The sequence below is a fragment of the Cydia pomonella genome, chromosome 1 (assembly GCF_033807575.1).
Source record: "Cydia pomonella isolate Wapato2018A chromosome 1, ilCydPomo1, whole genome shotgun sequence".
Classification (NCBI taxonomy): Eukaryota; Metazoa; Arthropoda; class Insecta; order Lepidoptera; family Tortricidae; genus Cydia; species Cydia pomonella.
This window is the reverse complement of record NC_084703.1, coordinates 47,867,599-47,893,072: the sequence shown is the minus strand read 5'-3', so window position 1 is coordinate 47,893,072 and position 25,474 is coordinate 47,867,599. Positions and strand designations below refer to the sequence as shown.

The 25,474-nt window shown below is 38.9% G+C and overlaps 1 protein-coding gene across 3 annotated transcripts in view; it reads right to left on the bottom strand.

Moving 5' to 3' along the window:
* The window catches only part of LOC133528792 (serine/arginine repetitive matrix protein 1-like), a 71,250-nt gene that overhangs the window by 13,699 nt on the left and 32,077 nt on the right, over positions 1 to 25,474 (bottom strand). For all 3 annotated transcript variants that reach the window (XM_061866261.1, XM_061866276.1, XM_061866270.1), the window contains 2 exons: positions 4,282 to 4,461; positions 132 to 273 (listed from right to left, as the gene is read on the bottom strand). In XM_061866261.1, coding sequence (XP_061722245.1) covers positions 132 to 273; positions 4,282 to 4,461 — 322 coding nt within the window. The remainder of the gene's footprint in view (positions 1 to 131; positions 274 to 4,281; positions 4,462 to 25,474) is intronic.

Here is a 25,474-nt window from a genome sequence, read left to right as displayed (position 1 = left end):
GTTAACAAGAGTCATAATAGATGATTTTACTTTATGCTCTAGAGCATAATAAGCAATTTTATGTCGCTTAAATGTCACTTTTACGAGCAAGAGAAAGCAGGGCGGAATTGGTCTGTTGGTATCATAGTTACCTATATGGGTGTTGGAGCCCAGGGCGGCTTGGTGGGCGGGCTGGGGCGGCTGGGCGGGCGGCTGCGGAGCGTCCTCGCACAGGGAGGTCTCCGACGGGTACTCGAACGTGCGTGTCAGCGAATCATCGAACTGGATCTTGAGCTGGAATAGACATTTTTTTAAGATAAAGATAAAAGATGTATATTGTCACAACTACGCAATAAATAACATAGAACGTGAGATAAAACAAAATACACTTAATTGCACAAAAAAAAATATACCAAAATTTACATCTCTTAGGTATGTTATTTTATGGTATAGGCAATGGGTACCAGTCTCAACTTTTGTGCTAGATATATACCAGTGGCGGATCGTTCAAAGAACTCGATTCCCACCGGCTTGTCTAATTTCAGCCCGTTAAGTACTTTCACGATCGGTTTATGGAGAAAAGGAAAGCAAAATTAGCTCCGGGTTTCCTACGAATATTTGTGACGCACCGCCACTGATATATACCCAGCGTTGATTTTCAGACGGGTCTCTTATTTGACAGGTGGGTCTTTACATATCCAAGGATCATGAAACCCAGTACCTAAACTGGACATAATATATCGGCGCGGTTGCTTATGTGAATATGTGTGTTCAAGAACCAAATACAATGCAAATAATTTAAGTAAATGTGCTTTAACGGCATAGGACTCCTTGGTGAGGCATAGTCTGGCTAAGCGGTGTTTTATGTGAGCTTTCTTTCTCTGTATTATTACATGTATACTGTTTTTTTCTTTTGTTTCTTTATTAAGTTTTCATTAGGCGATTAAATGCATTTTATTCATCAACTTAGTGCATTAGCGCCTTGATATGAACTTTAAAATATGCTTTATCAGCATTAACATCTGATATACTTTACTTTATGTTCTTTTTTTCTTTCGAACTTAAAGACCTCAATTATTCTGGGCGCTAATGAACTAAGTGTTTCCAAACCTAGAGTCTATTTTAATGGCTTCTATGTATTTTCATTTTCAATTGTGTTTATATTTTTTCTCACTTCGTACGCATGTGTGTGTGCGTCAGTGTAAGCATTACTTTTTTTATATACTTTGTAATTACTTGTGAGTTCCTGTAATTGGCTCGCTGTATTAATCTTGTTGTCCTATTGTAAGTTTAAAGCTGTTGGTTCTCCTGAACATAAATAAATAAATAAATACTGGTGGCGGGAGATCATTCCACATTTTTGTTGCTGCGTACTGGAATCCTCCGCTGAAAAACTTGGTCCTATGTTTAAGGACAAGCAAGGAATGTTTTCTATGACTTCTCACTGACTTGTATAATCGTTTGTCAAATTTGGCAAACCGTTGATAATTTAAAATAATTTAATTTAGTACCATATCGTACCATGTCACAGTGACAACAGTATGAGGTCCTTATCGTTATCGACACGCATATTGATTGTCACTGTAACAAGGTACGAAATGGTACTGAAATTAAATTATTTGACTGTGCAAACTTTTATCTGTTTAGATATATAACATATTAAAAATTCTGGTATGAAATACACATATAGAAAAAATCCAGGGCGTTTATTTATTTATTTATACAAGGAATTCCAACAGCTATTAAAAATACATTAAACTTTTTAGATAGTAATTACAGAGCCAATTACAGGAACTCGCAAATAGAAACTGTATATATATAATTACAAAATACACACTAGATATAAAAGCACATGTGACACAAGATATTACAATATGAAATATATCGAAGTTACAATTAGAAGAAAAAAGGGAGTCAAAAAATAGATATGAGCAATAAGTAAGAACACTTATAATTTATGAAATTACACTAAGATAAACAACTTATATTCGCATTTGGATGAACAACATGGATTTGGATTTATATAAAGTGTTGGCAACCTCCGTAGTCTGGATCGCATCAAAATAATTGCCAGGTCAATTTACTGCAAAAGCATTTTGGCGGCCAATCAAAAATAAACAATTAAAGTAAAATATCTAACGGACCTTTATAAACAACACTGCTTTTCTAAATGGAATAGCTAGAAGCTAAAGATGGAACTATGCCAAAGTGCGATTACGAATCAAAACGTAAGTGATCTCGTACTATTTGTTAATTCGACACGGTTCCATGCGCTGTTCGCACGTTTCACGGGTCGGTAGGCCCGTGTTTTGACACAAAAGAAAAAGGCATTATGTACATGCAAGTATACATTTCATATAAGACATTTTATATATATAAATATCATTGTAATTATACACCGTACAGTATTTAGAAGAGAAAAAACAGTAGCTTTGTCATGAGACCATGTCTTTAATTGCGTTTTCAAATTGGCTACTTGACAGTTTTTTGTAAATAATGTCAAACGATCTTGATTTTCCTGAGGATCAAATGTCTATACAGGACTCGTGGCATTTGAGCAACACAAATGTCAGAAATGAGAGTTAAAGTCTGACGCCCGCACTCGACGATTGAAACGCCTCTAACAAAATCAATCAATGAGGGGCGAGGGGCGAGGAGGGGGGGGGGGGGGGGGGTTTAAGGGTCGGCAACGCGCATGTAACTCCTCTGGAGTTGCAGGCGCACATAGGCTACGGAGGCTGCTTACCATCAGGCGGGCCGTATGCTTGTTTGCCACCGACGTAGTATAAAAAAAAATGATAATGTGATGTGACGTCACATTATATAAGTCTGTCCTACATGTATGGAAGATCAAGGAAATTGCCATTTTGACCCTGAAATATTGCGTTTATGTGTATAGTTGCCATACATTTTTTTTTTTCAATAAAACGTAAGGAATCGAATGGTACCATTTTTTTTCTATTTTTGAAAGACAAAAAAAAAATTTTTTTTTAGACTGGAGCCTTGGAATTTTTTATACTCTCAATATAATTTTTCAAATTCCAGTTTTTTGTAATGGATGGCTCATTTTCTATCCATTTAACTAAATTTTGTTATAATATTCAATATGTGTCAAGTACCCAAATTGGACTCTTCTCTTACGAAGCTAGATTGACTAAAGTAGATCATTTCATGCAAGCGACTGTGATGCTAATTGCTTGTTTGCCGCCAACGTGATACAGTCGCCATCAGATATATTGGAGCAGTCGAGGTGTTCAAAAATATCTGAACACGCAATCTAACGCTTTGACAATAGAGGCTTGTTCAGATATTTGCGAGCACCTCGGCCGCTCCGAAATATCTGATGGCGACTGTATAAAAAAATGTAGATACGAGAATTACGTGAGCGTTTAAATGAATTTGGAACGTGTCGGGTTACTAGAGTAAACGTTGACGAAGTTGACGTATGTGCCGCCACTATCATAGTTTTGAGTCAGGTCCCCACTGAAAACCAGCGCCACGGATTGCCGCCGCATTATGCTGAGTGGGGATCGTATTTTAGCGTCCAATGTTTTTCTTTCTCTGTATGTTCTTCTTTTTCCAAATGTAATGTGTTGTGGAGTTAAATGAATGTATTTTCTTTCTTTCTTTAAAGGTATTTAGAAGCGAAATAACGGATGCGTTAAATATATGGTGCAAGGGTCATTCTTAGGTTCGTTCACCTTTTGAGATTGTGTACAAATTATGTATTTTCATTCCACATGTAAATACGATTAGGGGGCTAAATTATATAGTTATTATATTGAATATTAATATACGAGTATATTTGCAAGAGCAGACTCCAACCAAAAGGTTAAAGTAGACTCGATAGGATAAAAACAATCATTACTAAATATGTATGCAATAACAGTATAATTAAAATCCTTCACAACTTCCTCCTTCCTTGTCGTTCTCCGCGCTCTACAACTCACCCGGGCGGTGCGACTGCGATCAACCATGCCGGGAATGGACGACCGGCCGTTGATCAACACGTTGTCGTTGATGAAGCGCACGGCGAGCGGCGGCGGCGGGCCGCAGTCGTCGGTCTTGTCCTAGTCAGTTATCATTACCGACACTTTGTCATTTTCGGCGCTAGATCTACAACTCACCCGAGCGGCGCGGCTGCGATCAACCTTGCCGGGCATGGACGACCGGCCGTTGATCAACACGTTGTCGTTGATGAAGCGCACGGCGAGCGGCGGCGGCGGGCCGCAGTCGTCGGTCTTGTCCTAGTTAGTTATCATTGACGACACTGTCGTTTTCGGCGCTAGATCTACAACTCACCCGGGCGGCGCGGCTGCGATCGACCTTGCCGGGCATGGACGACCGGCCGTTGATCAACACGTTGTCGTTGATGAAGCGCACGGCGAGCGGCGACGGCGGGCCGCAGTCGTCGGTCTCGTCCGAGTCCGAGTCGCGGGTCAGGGCTTCGGGGCGGAGCACCACCACGCCTGGGTCGGAGGCCTGGAAACATTGACATACTTGTTAGAGCGTGAAATGGTGCGTCATAATTTAAGTCATCTCATGGCGGTCCTGCCACTCGTAAGCCACATCAATAACTTCAGCAGGGGTTATCAAACTTTATTTCATGTAAGTATTTGGGGAAAAATTAACTAACGTCGTTACGTATAAGGTTTTAGATCCGCACGCTAAACAGCTACGTAAAGTAGCACTTTTTGAGCAACTGTATTAAAAAATAGTTGATCCACCCATCTGCAGTTTTAGCCATCCATAACGTAAACCCTATTGTCGGTAACCCACCAACGGTAGCCTTCAACCTCCGAAGGGCGCCGTGGTGGAATGTTTTCGATCCCAGGGCGCCCTCACGCGGGGGGGGGCAAGTTCTACCCCCCTCACGCTATTAGAAGAGGGGAAAGTAGCAGCGAGCCCCACACACCGAAAAAAACGCCACCTTCAACCTTATTTTAAGGCAGTGGGGACCATTGTACTTAAAAATACTAGGCATTGGTGCCAACAACATGTCAACAGTAATCAGACCTCGCACCCACAAACATGTTTGGAAGAAAGCTCAACTAATTATAAGTAGCTATACAAGTGTATCAATTCCAAGTAGCATTTCTAGCTGTCTATGACCATAAACACAGAAATAATCAACAGTGAACAAGACCTTAAACTAGTTTGTATTAGGTCTAAAATGGAATGGTGTTTAAGAGCTGGGAGAGGCAATGTAATGTGATTCTACTTTTTTTTTGACGAAGAATGCCCGGTCCCGACCGGTCGGACCGCTTCTACAATTCAAAGGAAAAACGATCGAACCACATATGAAAATGGAACTTTCTTAAGACGAAAGAATACGAACCGCGTGAAATCACCTTTTCATACAAACGTATTCCTCATTTTCCTCTATGGATATTAACATGATTGAAAATGTTTTGACACAATTTGTTGTATATCAACCACACCTACGCCCTTACGTTTGATTTTTATCGATTTTTTGATTAATATATGAGTTAGAAGCATTTAAACATTTGTATGTAATCTGTTTTTCGCTCCTAATTTTCACAATAATAAAAAAATCAAAAAAAAAGGCAAACGTTAATATAGAACAAATTATGTAAAAATATTTTCCATAACGTCAGTATCCAGAAAGGAAAATGAAGACTACGCTTGTATGGAGAAACAGCCATCCCCTTTCCTCCTAAGGTGCCGTACGTTTGGAGAGCGGAGTTTTCAAAAATTTCATTAGCCATCTTCATTTTCTCTAGTTGTTTTTTTTTTTAGCTCGATAGGAAAAAAACCCCGAACATAAGTCCAAAAAGGACTTTAAAAAGCTTAACATATAAAAAATTATTCTAAAACCGCAATTTTATTAATGAGGAAACTCAGCCATTTCTTTTTTTAAACTTACAACAAATTAAAATTCCCGAGCAAATACATCCATCTCGCTCAGGCTTATGTTCAATAAGAGTGAGAGAAGAACGCAAACCTACGGGATTTAATGCCTTATTCACTTGAAATGCCCTTGGGTGATTCCACGTACTTTCTTAAACGGTACCAAGTAACTTGGACTCGAGGTGAGACATAGTTTTGTGCGAATACCCAATGTAGTAGTTACCGCGTTGGAGAGTGTACTCAATATTGTTACGGCTAAGATCGTTTTTGCAATAGTATGGCTGTGCAAGATACGATGTTTAGATAGTTGTGGTGAGTGGCAGATATCTGCGTAATGAAATTGGATCTCGCCTACACTTCATTGTCAAGTATTCGAACTCGGTGTCTCGATAAAAAAAAAAATTGGCTTAAAAAAATCACAGTCTCAGGACCGATTTAGAGTTAATCGTCGTGTTCGAACAACACCGGGAAGGGAGTCAGCATTCATACTATTTACAGTATTTAACCTCTGACGAAGCACATGCCCAACTAGGCATAGAGCGTATGTGTTGTGACTCGTCCGTACACAAAAAGAGTTCGAGGTGTGCAAGATTTGTCTTTGACGTGTGTCGTTTTCTATGTATGTGTGTCGTCATTATAGATTGGATTTTGTATGCAGTGAGTGAGAAGTGCGACTGCACGTTTCCCCCCGCAAATGGCAGAACGATTTGTGCGGTAAGATATTGCTTTGTTCCTCCCTTCCGACGTGTCGGAAGCCGGTGTTGCTCGAAATACATAGAAAACACCCATGACTCAGGAGCAAATATCCATGCTCATCACACGAATAAATGCCCTTACCAGGATTTGAACCCGAGACCATCGGCTTCGTAGGCAGGGTCACTACCCACTAGGCCAGACCGGTCGGCCTTCACATAATGGGTCATCTCATCTGTAGCATATTAGTATAACATGGTATAATTCTTCTAAAAAAGTATGCTATTATTGTCGCCTGGCTGACGCGAACGAGTAACGACAGAAAAAGTCGATCCACCCAAAAACAACACTCAAATATAAGTAAATGCTATTGTGTGTCGACAAATGTACCTAATCGTGCGCCCACGCATGCGATAACACGGCACGTGCACCTTTATCGCTGATCGCCTCGATCCTTGGACCTAAGGCTGCGAGAAATGTAAGAATGTTTCGATTGCGTGTGAGCCATACTACCATACCATACTACCACAGTCTGTGAACTATGTATATGCTGTTAAGAGGAAAGTGCAGGACCCGTGCGAAATTTCATGCAAACGTAGTCCTCATTTTCCTCTTTGAATATTAACATTATTGAACATATTTTGAGACAATTTGTTGTATATCAACCACAGCTATGTTTTTTTTTCGTATTTTTAATTATTATAAAAGTTAGGAGCTATTAAATATTTGTATGAAATCTGTTTTTCGCACCTAATTATTACAATAATCCAAAAACCGGCCAAGTGCGAGTCGGACTCGCACAGGAAGGGTTACGTCCATTGTCTATAAAAACGGTCACCCATCCAAGTACTGACCCCGCCCGACGATGCTTACCTTCGGTGATTGGATGAGAACCTCGAGATTGGAAGGAAATATTTATTTTATTCTGTTTTTAGTATTTGTTGTTATAGCGGCAACAGAAATACATAATCTGTAGAAATTTCAACTGGCTAACTATCACGGTACATGAGATACAGCCTCGTGACAGACGGACGGACGGACGGACAGCGGAGTCTCAGTAATAGGGTCCCGTTTGACCCTTTGGGTACGGAACCCTAGAAATCTAAAAAACTCAAACGTAGCTATAGTTAATAATACATCAAATAACGTCAAAATATATTCCATAATGTCATTATCCAGAGAGGAAAATGGGGACTACGCTTGTATGGAGAAGCGTCCCCTTTACTCTTAAGACCCAGTAAGTTCGTATTTTCTGAATTCCCTCACTCTCACTGAGTGTAAGCGCGAGTGAGATGGATGTACGTGCCCGGGAGCGCGGATAACATCTAGTACCAGACATTTTCATAGTGTGTATTCATTTCATAATATGTATACACGACTTTTATGCCCATATATTAAGGTGGTGTATACATATTTTTGGCACATTTTTCGTATCGATATTTTCAAACGTGACTGTACACACTATGAAAATGTCTGGTACTAGATGGGTACTCGTTTCATTGCTATAAATTATACAAAGAAATTACATAGGAAACGGAATTTATTATAAATTCACAAATATAAAGCGGAAATATTAGAGAATAGGCGCATTCCGTTGACATCGCAATGGACTTTGATATAAGGTAGAAGTACTAGTGCTCGACGCTGCACTAGTCATCGACATGGGCACTTTATTTCATGGAAATATAGGTTAAATTTGAACAACGAAGATTTTTCTGTATTCGAATTTAATCCGTGTCACTTTGACATAAAGTGCCCATGTCGAGTACTAGTGCAGCGTCGAGCACTAGCACTTCTACCTTAAAGTAAATAAGTAGGTTATTATTAATATTAATCATCACAATGAGATGCACTGGTGTTGGAGCTACAATAATATTAAATTAATTATAACTGTGTAAAGCAGGAAATTAATGATGGAACGGGAAAACCCATATGTTGTGTTCTGGTAATGTTTCAATGACTATTATTTCATGTTACAATTTATATGGCATACATCAACTCCTATGGCAATTGAAATAAGATTCAAAATGAACAAATTAAAAAATAATTTGCCATTTCTTGTGTGGTCCCTATACGGTTACTGAGTGCCGGTGAGTCGAACGCTACCGAACCGGTCTAAAATATGTCCTCGATATGCGTAACAAAGGCGCGTTATCAGAGAGTACACCTACACTGGTTTTTTGAGCGTCGGACTACCCCGGGCTCAAGTGCCAATTAGAATTATACGACTCTTTTTTTTGCAGGTAGTGGCACGCGCGGTTTTAGTTAACAATAGACAAAAGATTAGCCGCTTCGGACCAGCTTCAAATCGAACGACACAATACACACAAAGAGACATTCTGTATAGAATACAGTGAACCGTTTGGTCTCGTATCAAAGTAAACATGACACACGCAACAAAGTGTGCCGGCCAATTATCGCCCGACCATTTGTCGTGACTAACGGGAAATGATACACCGAGTTTTTGTCCTCTTGCTGTTACACGGCGTATATTTTTTTTTTTTATAAATATAATAGGACTTTATTACACAAATTGACTAAGTCCCACAGTAAGCTCAATAAGGCTTGTGTTGAGGGTACTTAGACAACGATATATATAATATATAAATATTTATAAATACTTAAATACATAGAAAACACCCATGACTCAGGAACAAATATCCATGCTCATCACACGAATAAATGCCCTTACCAGGATTTGAACCCGGGACCATCGGCTTCGTAGGCAGGGTCACTACCCACTATGCCAAACTGGTCGAAAACTAGTCGTATATGTATCAAGAATACATGTACCAGAGTATTTGAAATTGTCAAAGAAAATTTTGTAGCTACAGTAAATTTACTGGCATCTTTCGACACATGGGTCCTTATTCTTTCACTAATATGTGTTAAATTTGTTAAATATAAAATAGTGGCGGATTTGTGCAGCCAAATAACACTTCACTAGACCCTACTCATAGTGTTGTGTTCCTACCGATGAGTAAGGTTGCCAAAGCTCAACGAGGGTGCGGAGTGTTAGGGTCGGCAACGCGAATGTAACACCTCTGGAGTTGCAGGCGTTCATAGGCTACGGTGACTGCTTACCACCAGACGGGCCGTGTGCTGGCTTGACGTGGGATAAAAAAAACGTCTCATTGTTGGTGGTACGTCCATTATAGGGGTGTTTATGTCATGCGCTCGACGACTTGTGCGTGTTTTTTGCAAAACAAACCTGATATATTGTGCACATTAACCTATAGTCAAGATGTTAAATATCGACACGGACAAAGTGCCAAAAATATGTATACCCGACCTTATTGCCTATACATTAAAGTAGTGTATACATATTTTTGGCACTTTGTCCGTGTCGATATTTAATACCTTGGCTGTACAGGATTGTAACGGTATCCGATGTCGGCGGTAGGCTCATGTTTCCTTAGTGCACTTGATGGACAAGTACATAAACATATATGTATCGGCGACCGGCAAACCAAGCCAAAAATGTACTTCGTAGCATTTTCAAAAGTATCAAAATAGTTGTTCGTAAGCGACACTCTGATGGAATTTCCTTGTAATTAGACCGTTCGTGTCATCACATGACAACGTTTGGATTATCTTCGTGGAGCTCTTTTATACTCTGAAAGGACACATTTGCATGTCTGAGCTCCTATTGGGGCAAAAGAAATATACCGGTCGCTATACTCGCTTTTTGAGACGTTTAGCGCTATACATTTATTACGTAAGACGCTTTACCCTACGTAAGAAAAAAAATAGGCCGACCCCCTCTCCCTTTTTTATACTATGTCGGTGGCAAACAAGCATACGGCCCACCTGATGATAAGCCGTAGCCTATGTACGCCTGCAACTTTGGAGGAGTTACATGCGCGTTGCCGACCCTATACCGCACCCTCGTCGAGCTCTGGCAACCTTACTCACCGGCAGAAACACAACACTATGAGATGAGTAGGGTCTGGTGTTATTTGGCTGCGGTTTTCTGTGAGGCGGAGGTACTTCCCCAGTTGAGCTCTGCTCTAGATCTGGAATGACATCCGCTGTGTTATGTGCCCTACCACACAAAGCGAGATGACATTCACAGTGCCCATACCTCTATTTTGGACGTAGTTTAAGGACATACCCGGGTCCTATACAGTTCTATCTCTATGCAAATTTGACAGACACATTTGTACGTAAGTAAATCGTTATGACTTATGGCGTTATTCATAAACGCTTGTCAAATGTAACGCAGCGACTTACGTGAGCGACTAACTCGCGAAGCGGCGCAGCACGGCGCGGAGGGAACCAATCCTTTGATACCAAGGAAGTGTCCTGCGTGGGCGATTTCGTTGCGAACGCGAATGCCTTGGGCCGCCGCTATTTAGTTTTTCGCTCACGTAAGCCGCTGCGTAACAAATCGTTTATAGGAACAGTTTAGCGATGTCAGCTCATATGCTAGTGCGCGTGCACTGCTATATGAGCTGACTAGCCAAAAGCCATATCCGCAGGCAATGTTGGCCGAACGTTAATTAGAATTGACCATATTGAAAATTAACTATTACAAATTGAACCGTAAACCGTAACGGACGGTTACAGTTTACGGTTCAATTTGTAATGGTTAATCAATCAATCAGTTTATTTTGCAATAAAAAGGGTTGGTTTACAGGTGTTATGATAATATTCTCATGTACTATCCTTAATTAGCTATAATCTATAGCATGCAAAATATTCACAATTATTTACATATGTAAAAATAATGAATTGAAACTTAACTAAATATATATATATATATACAGGGTGATTCATGAGACGTGAGCAGGACTAAGCCTACACAATCAGTAAATGTTAATGAACCGTTCATCATCATATTTAAGTAAAACAATCTCGCTTTATTTCTGTTATTTAACTTTTTGGGAAGGACAAATTTGATAATCTACAATCATGGACACCCTACAACACTTAATTAAGAAAGATAAAACCTCTTTAACCGTTATGACAGCAGTTTGATTATGAAGAAAACAAAATGTCACACTTGTGTGAGATACGATTTTTCAAAAGTAACCAGACTCCGATGACATTCAATTTGTCACTTGTTATGGATAAAACAAAGAGGGTGCCCATACATGGCGTAAATAAATTAAAACATTTTTTTTTGAACGGTAAAAAAATAAAAGAACGTTAATCTCACAAATACTGGTACGAAACAGTTGCTTATAACTTACTGAATGCTCAAGCTTGATCCTGCTCACGTCTCCTGAATCACCCTGTATATATAACTAAATCATTTGTCTTATATTATAATATGCATTTAAAAAAAATTAAAATTATTTAGTTTCGTAAAATATACAGGTGTTTATAAAGTAGGGGATAGTGCTACCCGGTAAGCAAAATTTGCCTGTATTGGGCAACACCGCTCTTCCTTAATTTACAGATTGTCACACGAAAATTTAAGTAAGTCTAATAATATAAGATATGTATACAATTAAAAATACATATAGCGTTTGTTGTTAAAAAAATCATTTAGTTTATAAAACCTATGCTCTAAAAGCCACTCACGTATTTTTTTATTAAATTGACAATCAGGCAAATCTTTGAGCTGTCGTGGTATTTTATTGTAAATGTTTACACACATCACGGTTTCACGGTACAATTCTTCCTAAATCGACTTGTTGTTTGTCAACCACAAGCCGATTACTATTTCTTGTGTTCCGTGGATCTAAAAAAAATGCTTTCTTACGAATTTAGACACTTCTTCAATATATAAACATGGAAGAGGTAGTGTACCCAATTTAAAAAACAAAGGTTTGCATGGTTCTAAAGGGGTTTTCAATATGTATATTTAAATAAACTTAAATTAATTTTAAAAATGTATGAAATTATCACAATGGCGTAGCCAACTTCGGGGCGCCTAGAGGTTTCCTCTACATTGCGTTGAGATGAAAACTGTTAATATAGGTAGATACTACTGCTAAAGAAGAGTTTTTTTTTTTTTTTTAATAAGTTTGTACTATGTTAAATTTAATTATTGCGTAGGTAACAGGCAGAGCCGAGTTACAGGACGGACATAAGTTCCTGAATTAGTAGTCACTTTTGCGACGCGAATTATATTATCTTTTCCTGGGAAAACCTCTGAGACAACAGCGAGAGGCCAGAACATAGGATGATCGTGATCATCTTTAATGACAACAACTGTTCCCACACTCACAGGTTTGGAGGGTGAATTCCATTTATCGCGTTGTTGAAGGGAAGTGAGATATTCCGTGCTGAAACGGTTCCAATAACTTTGGACAATTTTATTTAAAAGTTGATAGCGAGTTAACATATTATTTGAGATATTAGTATCAACTTTTTCCGCGGGTAAAAACTTGAGTGGAGTGATATTTAAGAAATGACTTGGCGATAATGCGGTTGGATCAGTAGGATCCGATGATAGGACGCAAATCGGACGACTATTAAGCAGCCCTTCAATTTGGACCAAAACCGAATTGAATTCTTCATAGGTTAAAATTTGATTTCCTATAGTTTTATATAAGTGAGTTTTTACGGATTTAACATTAGTTTCGCTCAAACCGTTAAAGTGCGGACCATAAGGTGGACTATGTTGAAATGTAATTTTATGTTGCGCTAGATAATTACTTAAATATTTAGTATAATCGGTTGACTGTATCAGTGGGTAAATTTCGTTTAGTTTGTGTTTTGCTCCAATAAAATTTGTACCTCCGTCACTATATAAAATCGAAACCGGACCTCTGCGTGTAATGAAACGTTTAAAAGCGGCAAGAAATAAGTCCGTACTTAGATCGGAGACCAATTCTAAATGGATGGCTTTTGTTGTCAAACAAACAAACAAACAGATATAAGCCTTATGGCTTTTAACTCCGCGACGGCGTATATGAGTGATATAAAACGGTCCGCCGTAATCGACAGCCGTGTGTACGAATGCTTTTACTTGAGAGACTCGAATGGGGGGAAGATCACCCATCGGTGGTTGCGTAGACAATGGTTTGAGTTTAAAACATGAGTTGCATTTGTGCACTCTTTGACGAATTAAATTTCGAGCAGATAAGATCCAATATTTTTGCCTAATTAATGCTAGTACTAAGGCGGGACCGGTGTGAAGGTTCGACGAGTGATAATAATCTACTAGAAGCGATACTACTCTGCCTTTTGAGGATAATAGTATTTGATGTTTTTGATCAAAACTTAATTGAGAATGAGTGAGTCTACCTCCTACTCTTAGGAGACCTTGGTCGTCAATAAATGGACGCAGTTTTAGAACTGATTTACTAGGAATTAATTTGTTATTTTTAATAGCATCAAGCTCGCGAGAGAAGTATGTTGCTTGTTCGTAGCGTAATACGCGGCATTCTGCATATTCTAAGTCATTTGGAGTTATGGAACCTTGAGAGTTGAGTAGTTTTACAAAACGAAATGCGTATACGAGTGAGCGAATTAATTTAGTCCACGTCGAACATCTTAAAGCGAGGTCATGAATTGGGTGAGTAGGTTCGGCCGTAGATAAAGTTTGCGCGGGAAGCGATGTAATTTTAATTTCTTGTAAATCTTCCTGTTTATTATGATTTATTTTAAATTCCTTTATAGGCCAGGTATTAATCGGAGCGGACAGCCATTGCGGGCCGTGGAACCAGAGTGAGTTGTTTTTTAATCCTATTGGCGTTACAGGTCGCGAAACAATATCTGCAGGGTTCTCTACGCCACGAACGTGAAACCAGTGTGAAGCGGGTAAGTATTCATTTATTTGAGCGATACGATTAGCTACAAATGTGTGAAATTTATAAGCGGGTGAATGAATCCATGTAAGTGTTACAGTGGCGTCTGAAAAAGCGTATATTTTATTTATAGTGCAGCGTTTACTTAGGACGTCGCGAACAGAATTTATTAATTTTGCGAGTAACACAGCGGCGCAGAGTTCTAAGCGAGCGAGGGTTTTATTAGGATTGGAAACTTTGGATTTAGCGGTTAGTAATTTTACTGAATGCGCGGCTGAGTTTTCATCTGAATCTACGCGTATGTAGATCGCTGCCCCATAGCACTGCTGACTAGCGTCGGCAAATCCGATTAAAGTTATTTTATTTGTGGACGTTATGCCAATATGGCGCGGTATTTTAATTTCTGATAAGTGCGAAAGCTCCTGGTGGAACTGTTTCCATTTGGAGACAATGAAATCGGGCACTTCATCGTCCCAGTGAAGTTGAAGTTTAAAACATTCTTGAATGAGTAATTTCATATAAGCTACGACCGGGCTAATTAGACCTAGCGGGTCGAACAAGCGCGCGGTGACAGATAAAATCGTGCGTTTAGTACAAGTTTCTGGAAAATCTATGTTTGTTTTAAAATGAAAGTTATCGTCAGTAGGCTGCCATTGCATACCTACGATTTTAGTATCAGCGTTGGGGTAGTCGTCAAATTTGACAGCAAGAGGGCTTTTTTGTGCGGATGGAATGCGCGACATGAGTTGAGTATCATTTGAAATCCATTTGACTAAATTGAAACCTCCCGATTTGAACATAGCAGTCATCTCTTTATATATTTTTTCTGCCGTATCAACGTTATCGACGGAGCTAACATAATCGTCAACGTACATATGGTTTTCAGCTTCATAAGCGGCGAGCGGGTACGAATCACGACTATCTGCGGCAAGTTGTCGCACGACACGCAAAGCTAAATATGGCGAACTGGAAACGCCGAAACAGACCCTATTAAATTGATATATTTCAATTGGTGAGTTTGTGTCAAATCTAAATAAAATTCTTTGGAATGAGTGGTGATCAGGAGAAAGTCTCACTTGAAAATACATTTTCTCTATATCTGCGGATATTGCAATTGAAAACATCCGGAGATTTAAAAGCAATTCGAAAATATTATTTTGTAGAACTGGGCCTATATAAAGTAAATCATTATGAGATTTTCCTGGCGTAGTTTTACAACCAGCGTTCAGTACAATACGCGTCTTTAAAGTTTCTTTGTCGGGACGATAAACGGCCCTATGCGGTATGTAATAAGAATCAGTGTTTAGAAAATTGTTCGGAACTTTTGTTAAATAACCTTGATTTATGTAAGTTTGAATAGTTGCGTTATAATCAGACCGTAATCCGTTTGAGTCGAGTTTCTTTTCTAAATTTAATAAGCGGTGCTTCGCTGCAGAATAAGACGATCCTAATTCGGCAGGTGAGTGTTTGAAAGGGAGAGCAACGGTGTAGGTACCGTCGTCATCGCGCGTATAAGTTGACTGAAAAAACTTTTCACATGCTTCGTCATCTGGACTAAAATGGGTTTTTTCTGGGACATTTTCAATTTCCCAAAAGCGTTGCGTTAATTGATCGAGACAGAAATCCTCAGTTTGACAAAATAACGTTTTTTCAGAGTTGTGAGAATTTAATGAGCGGGTGTCATTTTCGAGTGAATGAGGAAAACAATGCGCCCTTCCTCCGGCGATGTATCCGAGAGTAGTCTCGATACCTACAACCGAGGAGGTCGGTGAGGTGACTTTACGCGGTCCGAGTAACGTGGGGAACAATTCATTGCCTATCAAACAATCAATTTCACCCGGTAAATAATATTCGTCATCGGCCATCGGCAAACCTTGAAGGTGATTTAATTGCGTGGATTCTAGCTCGGCGCTAGGTAAAATGTCCGTTATTTGATCCATAACGCGACAGCAAATGGTATAGGAACAGCGTGAGTCGAATCGAGAATGTATTGTAAGTTGCGTTATTCCGAACGTGCGGTCTTTAATTTTTCCTATGCCATTAATAATAGCGGGTGCGGGATTTATTTTTAAATTTAAGCGTTCACAGCAAGCCCTAGTTATGAAATTAGTAGCCGCTCCCGTATCCAAAAATACGCGGAGGCGATGTGTTTGATTATTACTATAAACGTTAACAGATGCGGTCGGGCATAAAACTAACGTGTCACTCTTTGATTTTCGAGGATTTGCGGGAATGGTAACCGACAACGCGAGGTTGCTATCGTTATTCGCCTGAGCATTTGTCTGGCCGCCGTCGTGCGTGCGAGCGGCACTCGCCGTAGGCGAGCGCGGCTGACGCGGCGGGTGAGACAGAGACGGAAGATTGCTGGACAGCGGCGCTGCGGCAGCGCGCGCGCCAGCGGAGTTGTTATTATTGTTATCATTTGCTGAATGCGGGAAATGCGTTGTATTTGTTTGGGTCTCATAATGTAATAAAGAATGATGTTTCTTATTGCAAAACGAACACCTGTTTGTTGATTTACATGTACTAATATGATGAAAACCTAAACAGTTTATGCAAAATGTGTGTTGACGAACTAAGTCGTTGCGCGTTTGAGTGTTTTGTTTTAAGAAATATTCACATTTAAATAGCGGGTGAGAGAGTTGAGAATTGCACACTTTGCATGATCGAGATTGAGTGACAATGTCAGAGTTATTTGACTTGCTAGAAGTTTGAGGTTGCGGAACTGTAACTTGGGTACAGAATGTTTTTATTTTATTAATTTGCGGTGCGGGTTTGTTAGTAATCTGAGCGCGAGTATTATTATTATAAGTTTGAGAGCGAGACGGCGTGTGGAGTACTTGGAGTTTACTCTGTTCAGTTAGAAATTTCTTTAAATCACTAAATTTAGGAATGTCGATGTGTCTATGAGCCTGTTCGAATAGGTCAATCATAGATTTATCCAATTTGCTTAAGGCAACGTGAGTTATAATAAAATCTGATAAATTATCAATTTTCAAGCGCTGCAATGCTGCTTCAGCGGAACAAAAATTATCGAGCATATTATCGACCGACTGTCCGGTCTTTTGTTGTAACATTTGGTCTAGATATATAGAAGCCTGTACCCTAGTATCTTGGTATTTTGCTAGAAGAGCTTGCCATATGATGTCATAGTTTTCAGAGGTAGCGGTTATTCCAGAACAAACATTTAGTGCTTTGCCGGAGAGACATCCTATTAGGTACTGGACCTTTTCAGCACTTGTTAAGCGAGTATTAGTGTGTATGACACTGCGGAAATTTTCATAGAATACTGGCCACTTAGTAGGAGTACCATCGAAACCTATGAGTTGAAGCGGGGGTAACTTAGTATTTAAGTTATTATTTTTCTTTTGGTCCTCAAGCTCTTGCCTCAGTGTAGTTTCTTTTTGTTTTATGTAACAATATAATTCGTCGAATGTATTTAAAATACTATAACTCGGCAGAGCCTCAGGATTTTCTTTGAGTTGCTCAATCATAAGTTTATCTACCGTTTCAATATAATCTGAACGCGTTTTATCAGCGGATTGAGCCCTAGCTAAGAATTGTGTGCGAGTGACATCGTCGGAAACCTTCAAGCTTAAGTTATAGACTTCTTGGATCATTTGAAATAGAAATTGTTTTTTATGTTCCAAAAATCTAATCATGACATCTTCGTCGCTTGAACCCTCTTTCGATTTCTTGTTTCCCGGCATATTGGCGATGAGTTAATTAATAATGAGTTATGCGTAATTTGCGTGAAGTTTTAAAATGAAAGTTTTGTCGTAAAATAAAATATATCGACGAACTGTGCGCGGCGCGTATCTAAAGTGATATGGCGGGTAGGGAAATATAAATGGCTCGAGCGGCGAACAAATTTTTACGATTGACTATGTGAAATATACGGAATCTACCAAAAATATGCTTTAAATCTTAAAGAATGAGTAAAATAACTGGTATTTAATGATAACTAGTTGCAAAATAAAATGAAATAAGCGTGATGCGAATCAATTAAAGTATGTTGGCACGTTGCCGGTTTTTAACAAATATGCGTGTAAATTATATTTTTGAGTGTGTAAATAATGTAAATATGTATGAGATAATGGGATATTTATATAGGAAGGATCCGGATTCGAAGGACCAGACTTGGAGGGGCAGGGACTCACCTTCGAATAGCTCATATCCCGCCGACTCCAATTTTGAGTTCGTATTTCACCACAAACACGAAAATTTGATTGTTCACAATATACAGCGTTAAAAGTGATGTCACTGATCTTCTTGGAGTATTATTTCACATGTATTTTGAGTTTTAATTAGAGGAGTGCGAGTTTTTGGGCGCGCGCGCGATGGGATTTTATTTTGCACTGGCGGTTTAAGGTGAGGGTGGGGGTATAGGAAAAAGGATGTTGCCATATATAAAATATATAAGAGGTGCGTTCTAGTTATGTGTATGAGATATTTAAATAAACTTAAATTAATTTTAAAAATGTATGAAATTATCACAATGGCGTAGCCAGTCACTTCTTATTAAGGTTCGGTCAACACTATCTAGTACGCGTTTGCGTCAAGTCTCATTTTGTATGGGATTTTGAGTTTCCAAAACGTCCCGCTTGGCGCGCTGTTTCTACATCCCATACAAAATGAGACTTGGCGCAAACGCGTACGTCACGTCACGCTATCGAATACATTTACACCAGGGGTTCTGATCGACGGGACGCCAGTTCCGTCCGAACCTAAAAATGTATGATTATTAACACAAAATAAGTTCTTTAATTTATGCAGAGTGTGACATAACACTGTTTGTTATTGAATCGTCAATTAGACATGTCGTATGGATAATTGCACGTATTATACAAGGATTAGTGGATTTAGATTATATTCGATAGGCAAATGAGTTGCCTTGAATGTAATAAAAATACTTATTAGGTAGGTATTAAAGTGAATTTAGTGAAACGTAAATTTCTACTTATCCTTTCTATTTAAAAAAAGAATTAAAAACACACTACGCCATATACCAAAAAAAAACCATTGTTAATTGTTTTCCTGTAAAACGTTTTTTTTTTAATTAATTTTTCATGATAATTGTAGTTAGTTTCTGAACGCAACCTGTTGAAATGATCCTCTGAAAGAATCCTTTAGAATCTTTCCTGTCATCTGTCTGTTTTTAATTTGCTCGACGCAATAATTTGTTTTGATAAAATAAATAGGGATTTAAGTGTTAAAAACCTCTGATTTATTATTTAAAACTCTCAATCATCGTATATCAATAATGCCTTAAATAGAATAGAATAGAATAGAATAATTTTATTCGTAAACACAAACAAGACAAATTAATTTACATGATATAACAAAAACAAAGGAAGTATAAAGTGCCACGAAATGGCCTCATCTCAGCATGTTGCTGGTGGCTTCCAGCGCTGATCTTCCGATGAGACCATCGAGTGAGAAAAATCACGAAAGGTAACAGACAAGAAGGAAAAAGACATAAAATAATACAGAGTGAAAAAATTGAAAAATAGAGAGCTACGTTGCCACAGAAAGACAGACAGACATTGGCGTCATACACCCAGTGTTGGCCGAACGTTAATTAGAATTGAAAATATCGAAAATGAACCATTACAAATTAAACGGTAAACTGTAACCGTCCGTTACAGTTTACCGTTCAATTTGTAATGGTTCATTTTTAGGATTCCGTACGCAAAGGGTAAAACGGGACCCTATTACTAAGACTCCGCTGTCCGTCCGTCCGTCCGTCCGTCCGTCCGTCCGCCACCAGGCTGTATCTTATGAACCGTGATACTTGGACAGTTGAAATTTTCAGAGATGATGTATTTCTGTTGCCGCTATAACAACAAAGATACTAAAAAGTACGGAACCCTCGGTGGGCGAGTCCGACTCGCACGTGTCCGGTTTTTACTATTTTCAATTCTAATTAACGTTCGGCCAACACTGCATACACCCCTCTATTTGGAGCCCTAGACATCAATTTAAAATAATTTTTAACATCACTTTAATGTGTGCTCGATAGATCTTATTTTTTTAGTATATGCTAAAATTGTCATATGCTAATAACAACAAAACAAGTTGATCCACCCAAGTACACTATGCGGGAGAGCGTATATTTATAGATACTTCGCTCAATATTCGTACATATAAGAGAAACAGATATAATGTCAACATGAGAGCATTGAACATTTAATTAGAAGTAAATCATCAGGAAATAAGAGGAAAATAAAACACATAGCGCGCCGCGCTAAGCTTGCGATGGTAGATATGGCCATCTAGCGGGTTAACCATTAATCTCAACTCTTCTTCCTAGCGTTTGTCCCGACTTATGGCCACGGCTCATGGGAGCCTAGGGTCAGCTTGGCAACGAATCCCGAGAATCGGAGTAGGCACTAATTTTTACGAAAGCTACTGCCATCTGACTTTTCAACCCGGAGGGGAAACTAAATTCGAAGGATATGAACAGTTGAGACTGATTCCAAAACCCAAAATTACTCCGCGTTTTCCTCTAAAACGACAAGAACCTAAAAACACTATCAACAGTATCAACTATCGTGTCTCGATTATCAGCTAGTCGTCAGACAATAACTCTATTATGTATGGGAGCGGTTTTTTGGTGTATATTGTGCGCATGCGTTTTTACAGCACCATAGAAAGCTAATGATGTCGCAATTATATATAAAAATCCCGCCATAGACGGTCTTATTTCGCTCCTAGCACTACCTGTTGACTTTTGTATGAGTTCTACATTTCCCGCTACTCATAGGTTGTCTGGAAGAGATCGCTTTTTAGCGATTAGACCGCCTGTTGTTACCTAGTTCTATTTCGCTTAAAATTTCTTTGTCGTTTTACACGTAAAATGTATTGTTATTGGTCCAATAAAAAATACGTACTTTTCCGTATACTACCAAAACTGACTAATTACTACCTCAAGTTACTAATTACTGCCATAATGAGCCGTTTTTATATTAATGCCTAAATAATGTTGATATTTGTTTAATTATTTTTTAGTAATTAGTGAATTTTGGTTGTCAGCTGACGATCTGTTAACTGTCAAATAACTACTAAGTCCCGCCAGGCCGACGGCACATTTTCACACACAAATAAGTTTTTGGCATAAATTTACTTTTTGTCGCTGACTGTACTTTTCTTTCCACAGGCAACTAATACTCATCGAGACAATTTTAGCAACCCCAAACACACTTAGTTTGCGTTGTTTTATCAGAGTTCCTATGGTCACCTCCTGTCTCCATCGGCAGATCAGCTCGACGGTTTTGCATTGTCACCCGACTTACATATGTATGCAAATTTTCAGCTAAATCGAATATCGGGAAGTGGGTCAAATTTAGCTTCAAAGATTTGACACTAACAAAATAACATACTAACAGGGCAAGTTAAATAAAAGCTTGTAAAAATTCGGTGCAAATGTACAATTAAACATTACGCAAAACTCTGCGTAGGGGGCGCCTCTACCACATCCTGAGGGCCTACCACGAAACACGAAAAACTTTTTTTTTTTTCGTTTTTTCGTTTCGCAACAGAGGCCTCCCTCTGTTAATAAAGCCGCCCTTTTGCATCAATATCAGAGTGAAAACTTTTCAAAAAACTGTTTAAGGCACAGTATATATAAGTTACTCTATGGTTCAATCCTTGGAGCCCCTTTACATCTCTAAGGATATTTTATTGATCATTTTTTTAAATTATATTTTATCTCTGACACTTAAGAGACTTTTATATCTCTAAAGAATGTTAGTATTAGTTGCTTGTATTTTTTATCATATTTATTTTTGTGTAATTCGACAATTAGAGACTGTATACATCTCTAAAGTATCAAATATTTAATTGATTCCATACTTTTAATTGTAAAAAATTGACATGTAATAGTGCCCCTCTGGCCTATTTGCTGAATAAATGTTTGTTTGTTTGTATGTGATGTGATAGTGCAGCTCTCTGGCGGCAGAACATTGCAGTAATACTCCCTAATTGTACGCCTGTAATCTAATTGGAGTATATCATTGGTAGAAAGTGCATATTCTACGGAATATTCTGTAGTGTGCACACAGCCTAACCAACTTCCGTGGAATAACACGCTTCGATGTATTACGTAAAACTGTATTGTTTTGTTTAATAACACACTATGGCGAAGAAACTGTGTATGATAGGTTTCCGGCGCACTGCGGAAATTGTGTTAAATACACACATATCGCCATCAGTATCCCTAGTGTAAATTTATTCGATAGCGTGACGTGACGTACGCGTTTGCAACAAGTCACATTTTGTATGGGATTTAGAATAAGCACGCCAAGCGGGACGTTTCGCTATCGAATAAATGTACACTAGAAGTACAGGTGTTTACTTTGAAATAGCCTATATTATCAAGATATTTATTAAACTGCATGTTTAGATATTATGAGCCCCTTGGCCGCTCCGATATATCTGATGGCGACTGTACATGTTTAAAGCCGTTTCTGTTTAGGAAATTTTCATGTGATCGAAACAGTGTTTTTACTTATATATACTTTTTTTTCATAAAAGCAGTCTCCGTAGCCTATGGACGCTTGACACTCCATAAGTGTTACATGACTTGTCGAAAATTTCGAGAGAATCATCTGCAGGCGTATTATGGCTAGCTTTATCCACGTGATCAAATAACTGTCACTTTTTAACACTGCGGGATAGAAAGTGACGGACACCGTTTTATCACGCTGTCACGTAGACAAGAACGACCATTATATCCATACTGTAGGGCTAAGATGGTCGGTTTTTTATCATCTGTCATCATGCCTGTCACGTTCAAACAAGCATGTAAGTACGAAAGTGACGCATGACATGACAAGTCATAAAAATGTGAGCATGGTACAGCGCTGGGCCATTTAAAATGTTGTACAAAAAAAAATCGAGATTTTTATGTTATGTCTACTGACAATCAAGAGCTTTTCCAATCGTATTCGGAATAAAAATAGAGTCTTTTTCATTTTGGAATATAAAAATTAACTTTGTTACTCTTTGAGGTCTTTTTAATCATTTGCTATACATTTTTTAAACAGGATCTTGACCTGTTACACAAGAGAGCGCCACTCTGCCCTATTCTATGCCATTTCACGCCAGTTGGATATTCCGAGGGCGAACAAGTCTTTTAGGACGGCGGTATGTGGGACGCCCAGACGGACTTTCCACCCGGGTGCCCCACGTACGCTCTTCTCACAGCAATATCCTGTTCCATCCTCTCCAGAAGACCGAGCCAGCGGAGTCGTCTGGGTTTGATCTCGGCAATTATATTGGGCATCGCAACCAGCTCATCTAGCTCCCTATAACGATTCTATTTTTATTTAACTAAATTTTGTTATTATAAAATTCAACATGTGTCATGAGGGGTCATCCATTAATTACATCACACGTTTAGGGGGTGGGAGGGGGTCAAGAAAATGTGACATGTTGTGACAAGGGGGAGGGGGGAGTCACAAACTTTGTGACGTTACTTTAAGTTCATCAGTAACCGATAATTTATTGAATTTTTATAATTCGCTGTACAGTTCAATAACAAGTTTTTGGAACTATAATCGTTTTTATTTGTTTAATTTTCTTTCCTAAGCAGTTTTGGGTTGGGTTTTGGGTTTAAATTACTAATATTTTTTTTATCAAAAATATTTTGTTAAATATTTACTAATACATAATTCGATTTGCCGATTTCTTTGAAAACAAAATTGTCAAAACAAAAATGTGACGTCACACCAGGGGGGGAGGGGTTTGCCAAATGTGACCAAGTGTGACAAGGAGGGGGGGAGGCGTCAAAAATCCTAGAAATATGTGTGAAGTAATTAATGGATGCCCCCTGATGGCCTCTCATATAGCGAGCCGTGCAAAAAAACCGGCACAAAATATAAAGAAAATTTCTTCACGAGATCCTCAAATCCTTATAATTCGGTGTTTTTGGCAATATCATATCGCTTTATCCATTAATCGGCTAATCACACGATGGGCACCGGGTGACGAATATTCGATAAGTTACGATAAGTGTTATGAATCACAAGTTTGACTTTTACTTTGAAGAAACAGGTTCGTGTGTCAACGTTGTAGTTATATTTATTTTCAAATTAATTGTTCAATTAGTCAACTGCAATAATTTACGGGGTGAATATATAGGTTATACTGAGCAACTTTAAGTATGGGACCAACCCCGAACGCGATAAAGAAATTGGTTGTTTCATTGGTTGCCTCACCTTGACATTTTCTATGGGAGTGTCCAAATTTTTTTTTCGATTTCGGGGTTGGTGCCATAAAAAAATTTGCTATATGTATATTCAGTCTGTAAATTTTAATTATAATAAACACAAATGGGTGGAAAAACAATTAAAAACTTAAATTAAAAACTTATAAATAAAAAAATTGTCCCAGATCGAGACCGCTTGGCAGGGTGCCCAGAAGGCTGGCTGCATTGCCCCTCTGGATAGCAATGCTTATCCGCTGGGCGAAGTACAGGCCAGCCCTCTGGTCACCCGAAGCCTCTATAAGGCGTTTTGCTAAGTCCTTATAGAGGCGGCGCGCGCTAGGCCCCCACGGCCCTAGGGTTTCAACCCCAAACGCCGCAAATATGTAACTACTGCCGAGGTTGACATACTTGCGACGCTTGAGGCTTTCGGCCGAGGATGCAGCCGCACCAGCGTCAACTTTGGTGCCTGAAATATGGGACGGTGCCAGGGTATCTACGCATGTAGCATCCCAGACAAGGGGCCGTCCCATACTCTGTAAATTATTGCATGTGCCTAAATAAACACCGTGTATGTATAGGCGATTAGCCTATATTTCTCATAAAGGTTGACTGGAAGAAATCTCGTCGCAGTTACACGCACCCGTTACTCGTGAACAAGATGCATGTAAATGCGTCGAAATATCGGGAGCTCAGAAACAATATAAAAGGTAATCACGGTTTATATCCCAGCCGATTGAAGTCTAGTGAAATATCGGAAGTTCCCTATTCACTCGCATTTTTCATTACATTGTATTGGGCACGAGTACCGTTCGCGTGCAGCCCCTGCCCCTAGGCAGACACCCCTTGCTGTACATACGTAGATGTACAAGCTATAATATATAGCTGTGTCTGGCACAGTCTGTCGGCCCTATTCGAAAAATGCAATACGGAAAAGATATGAGATCGTTAAGTTCTGGTTTAGATATAGATAAGTTCTCAATTAGATATCGTTTGTATGTGGTATAATTGACAGAAGCTG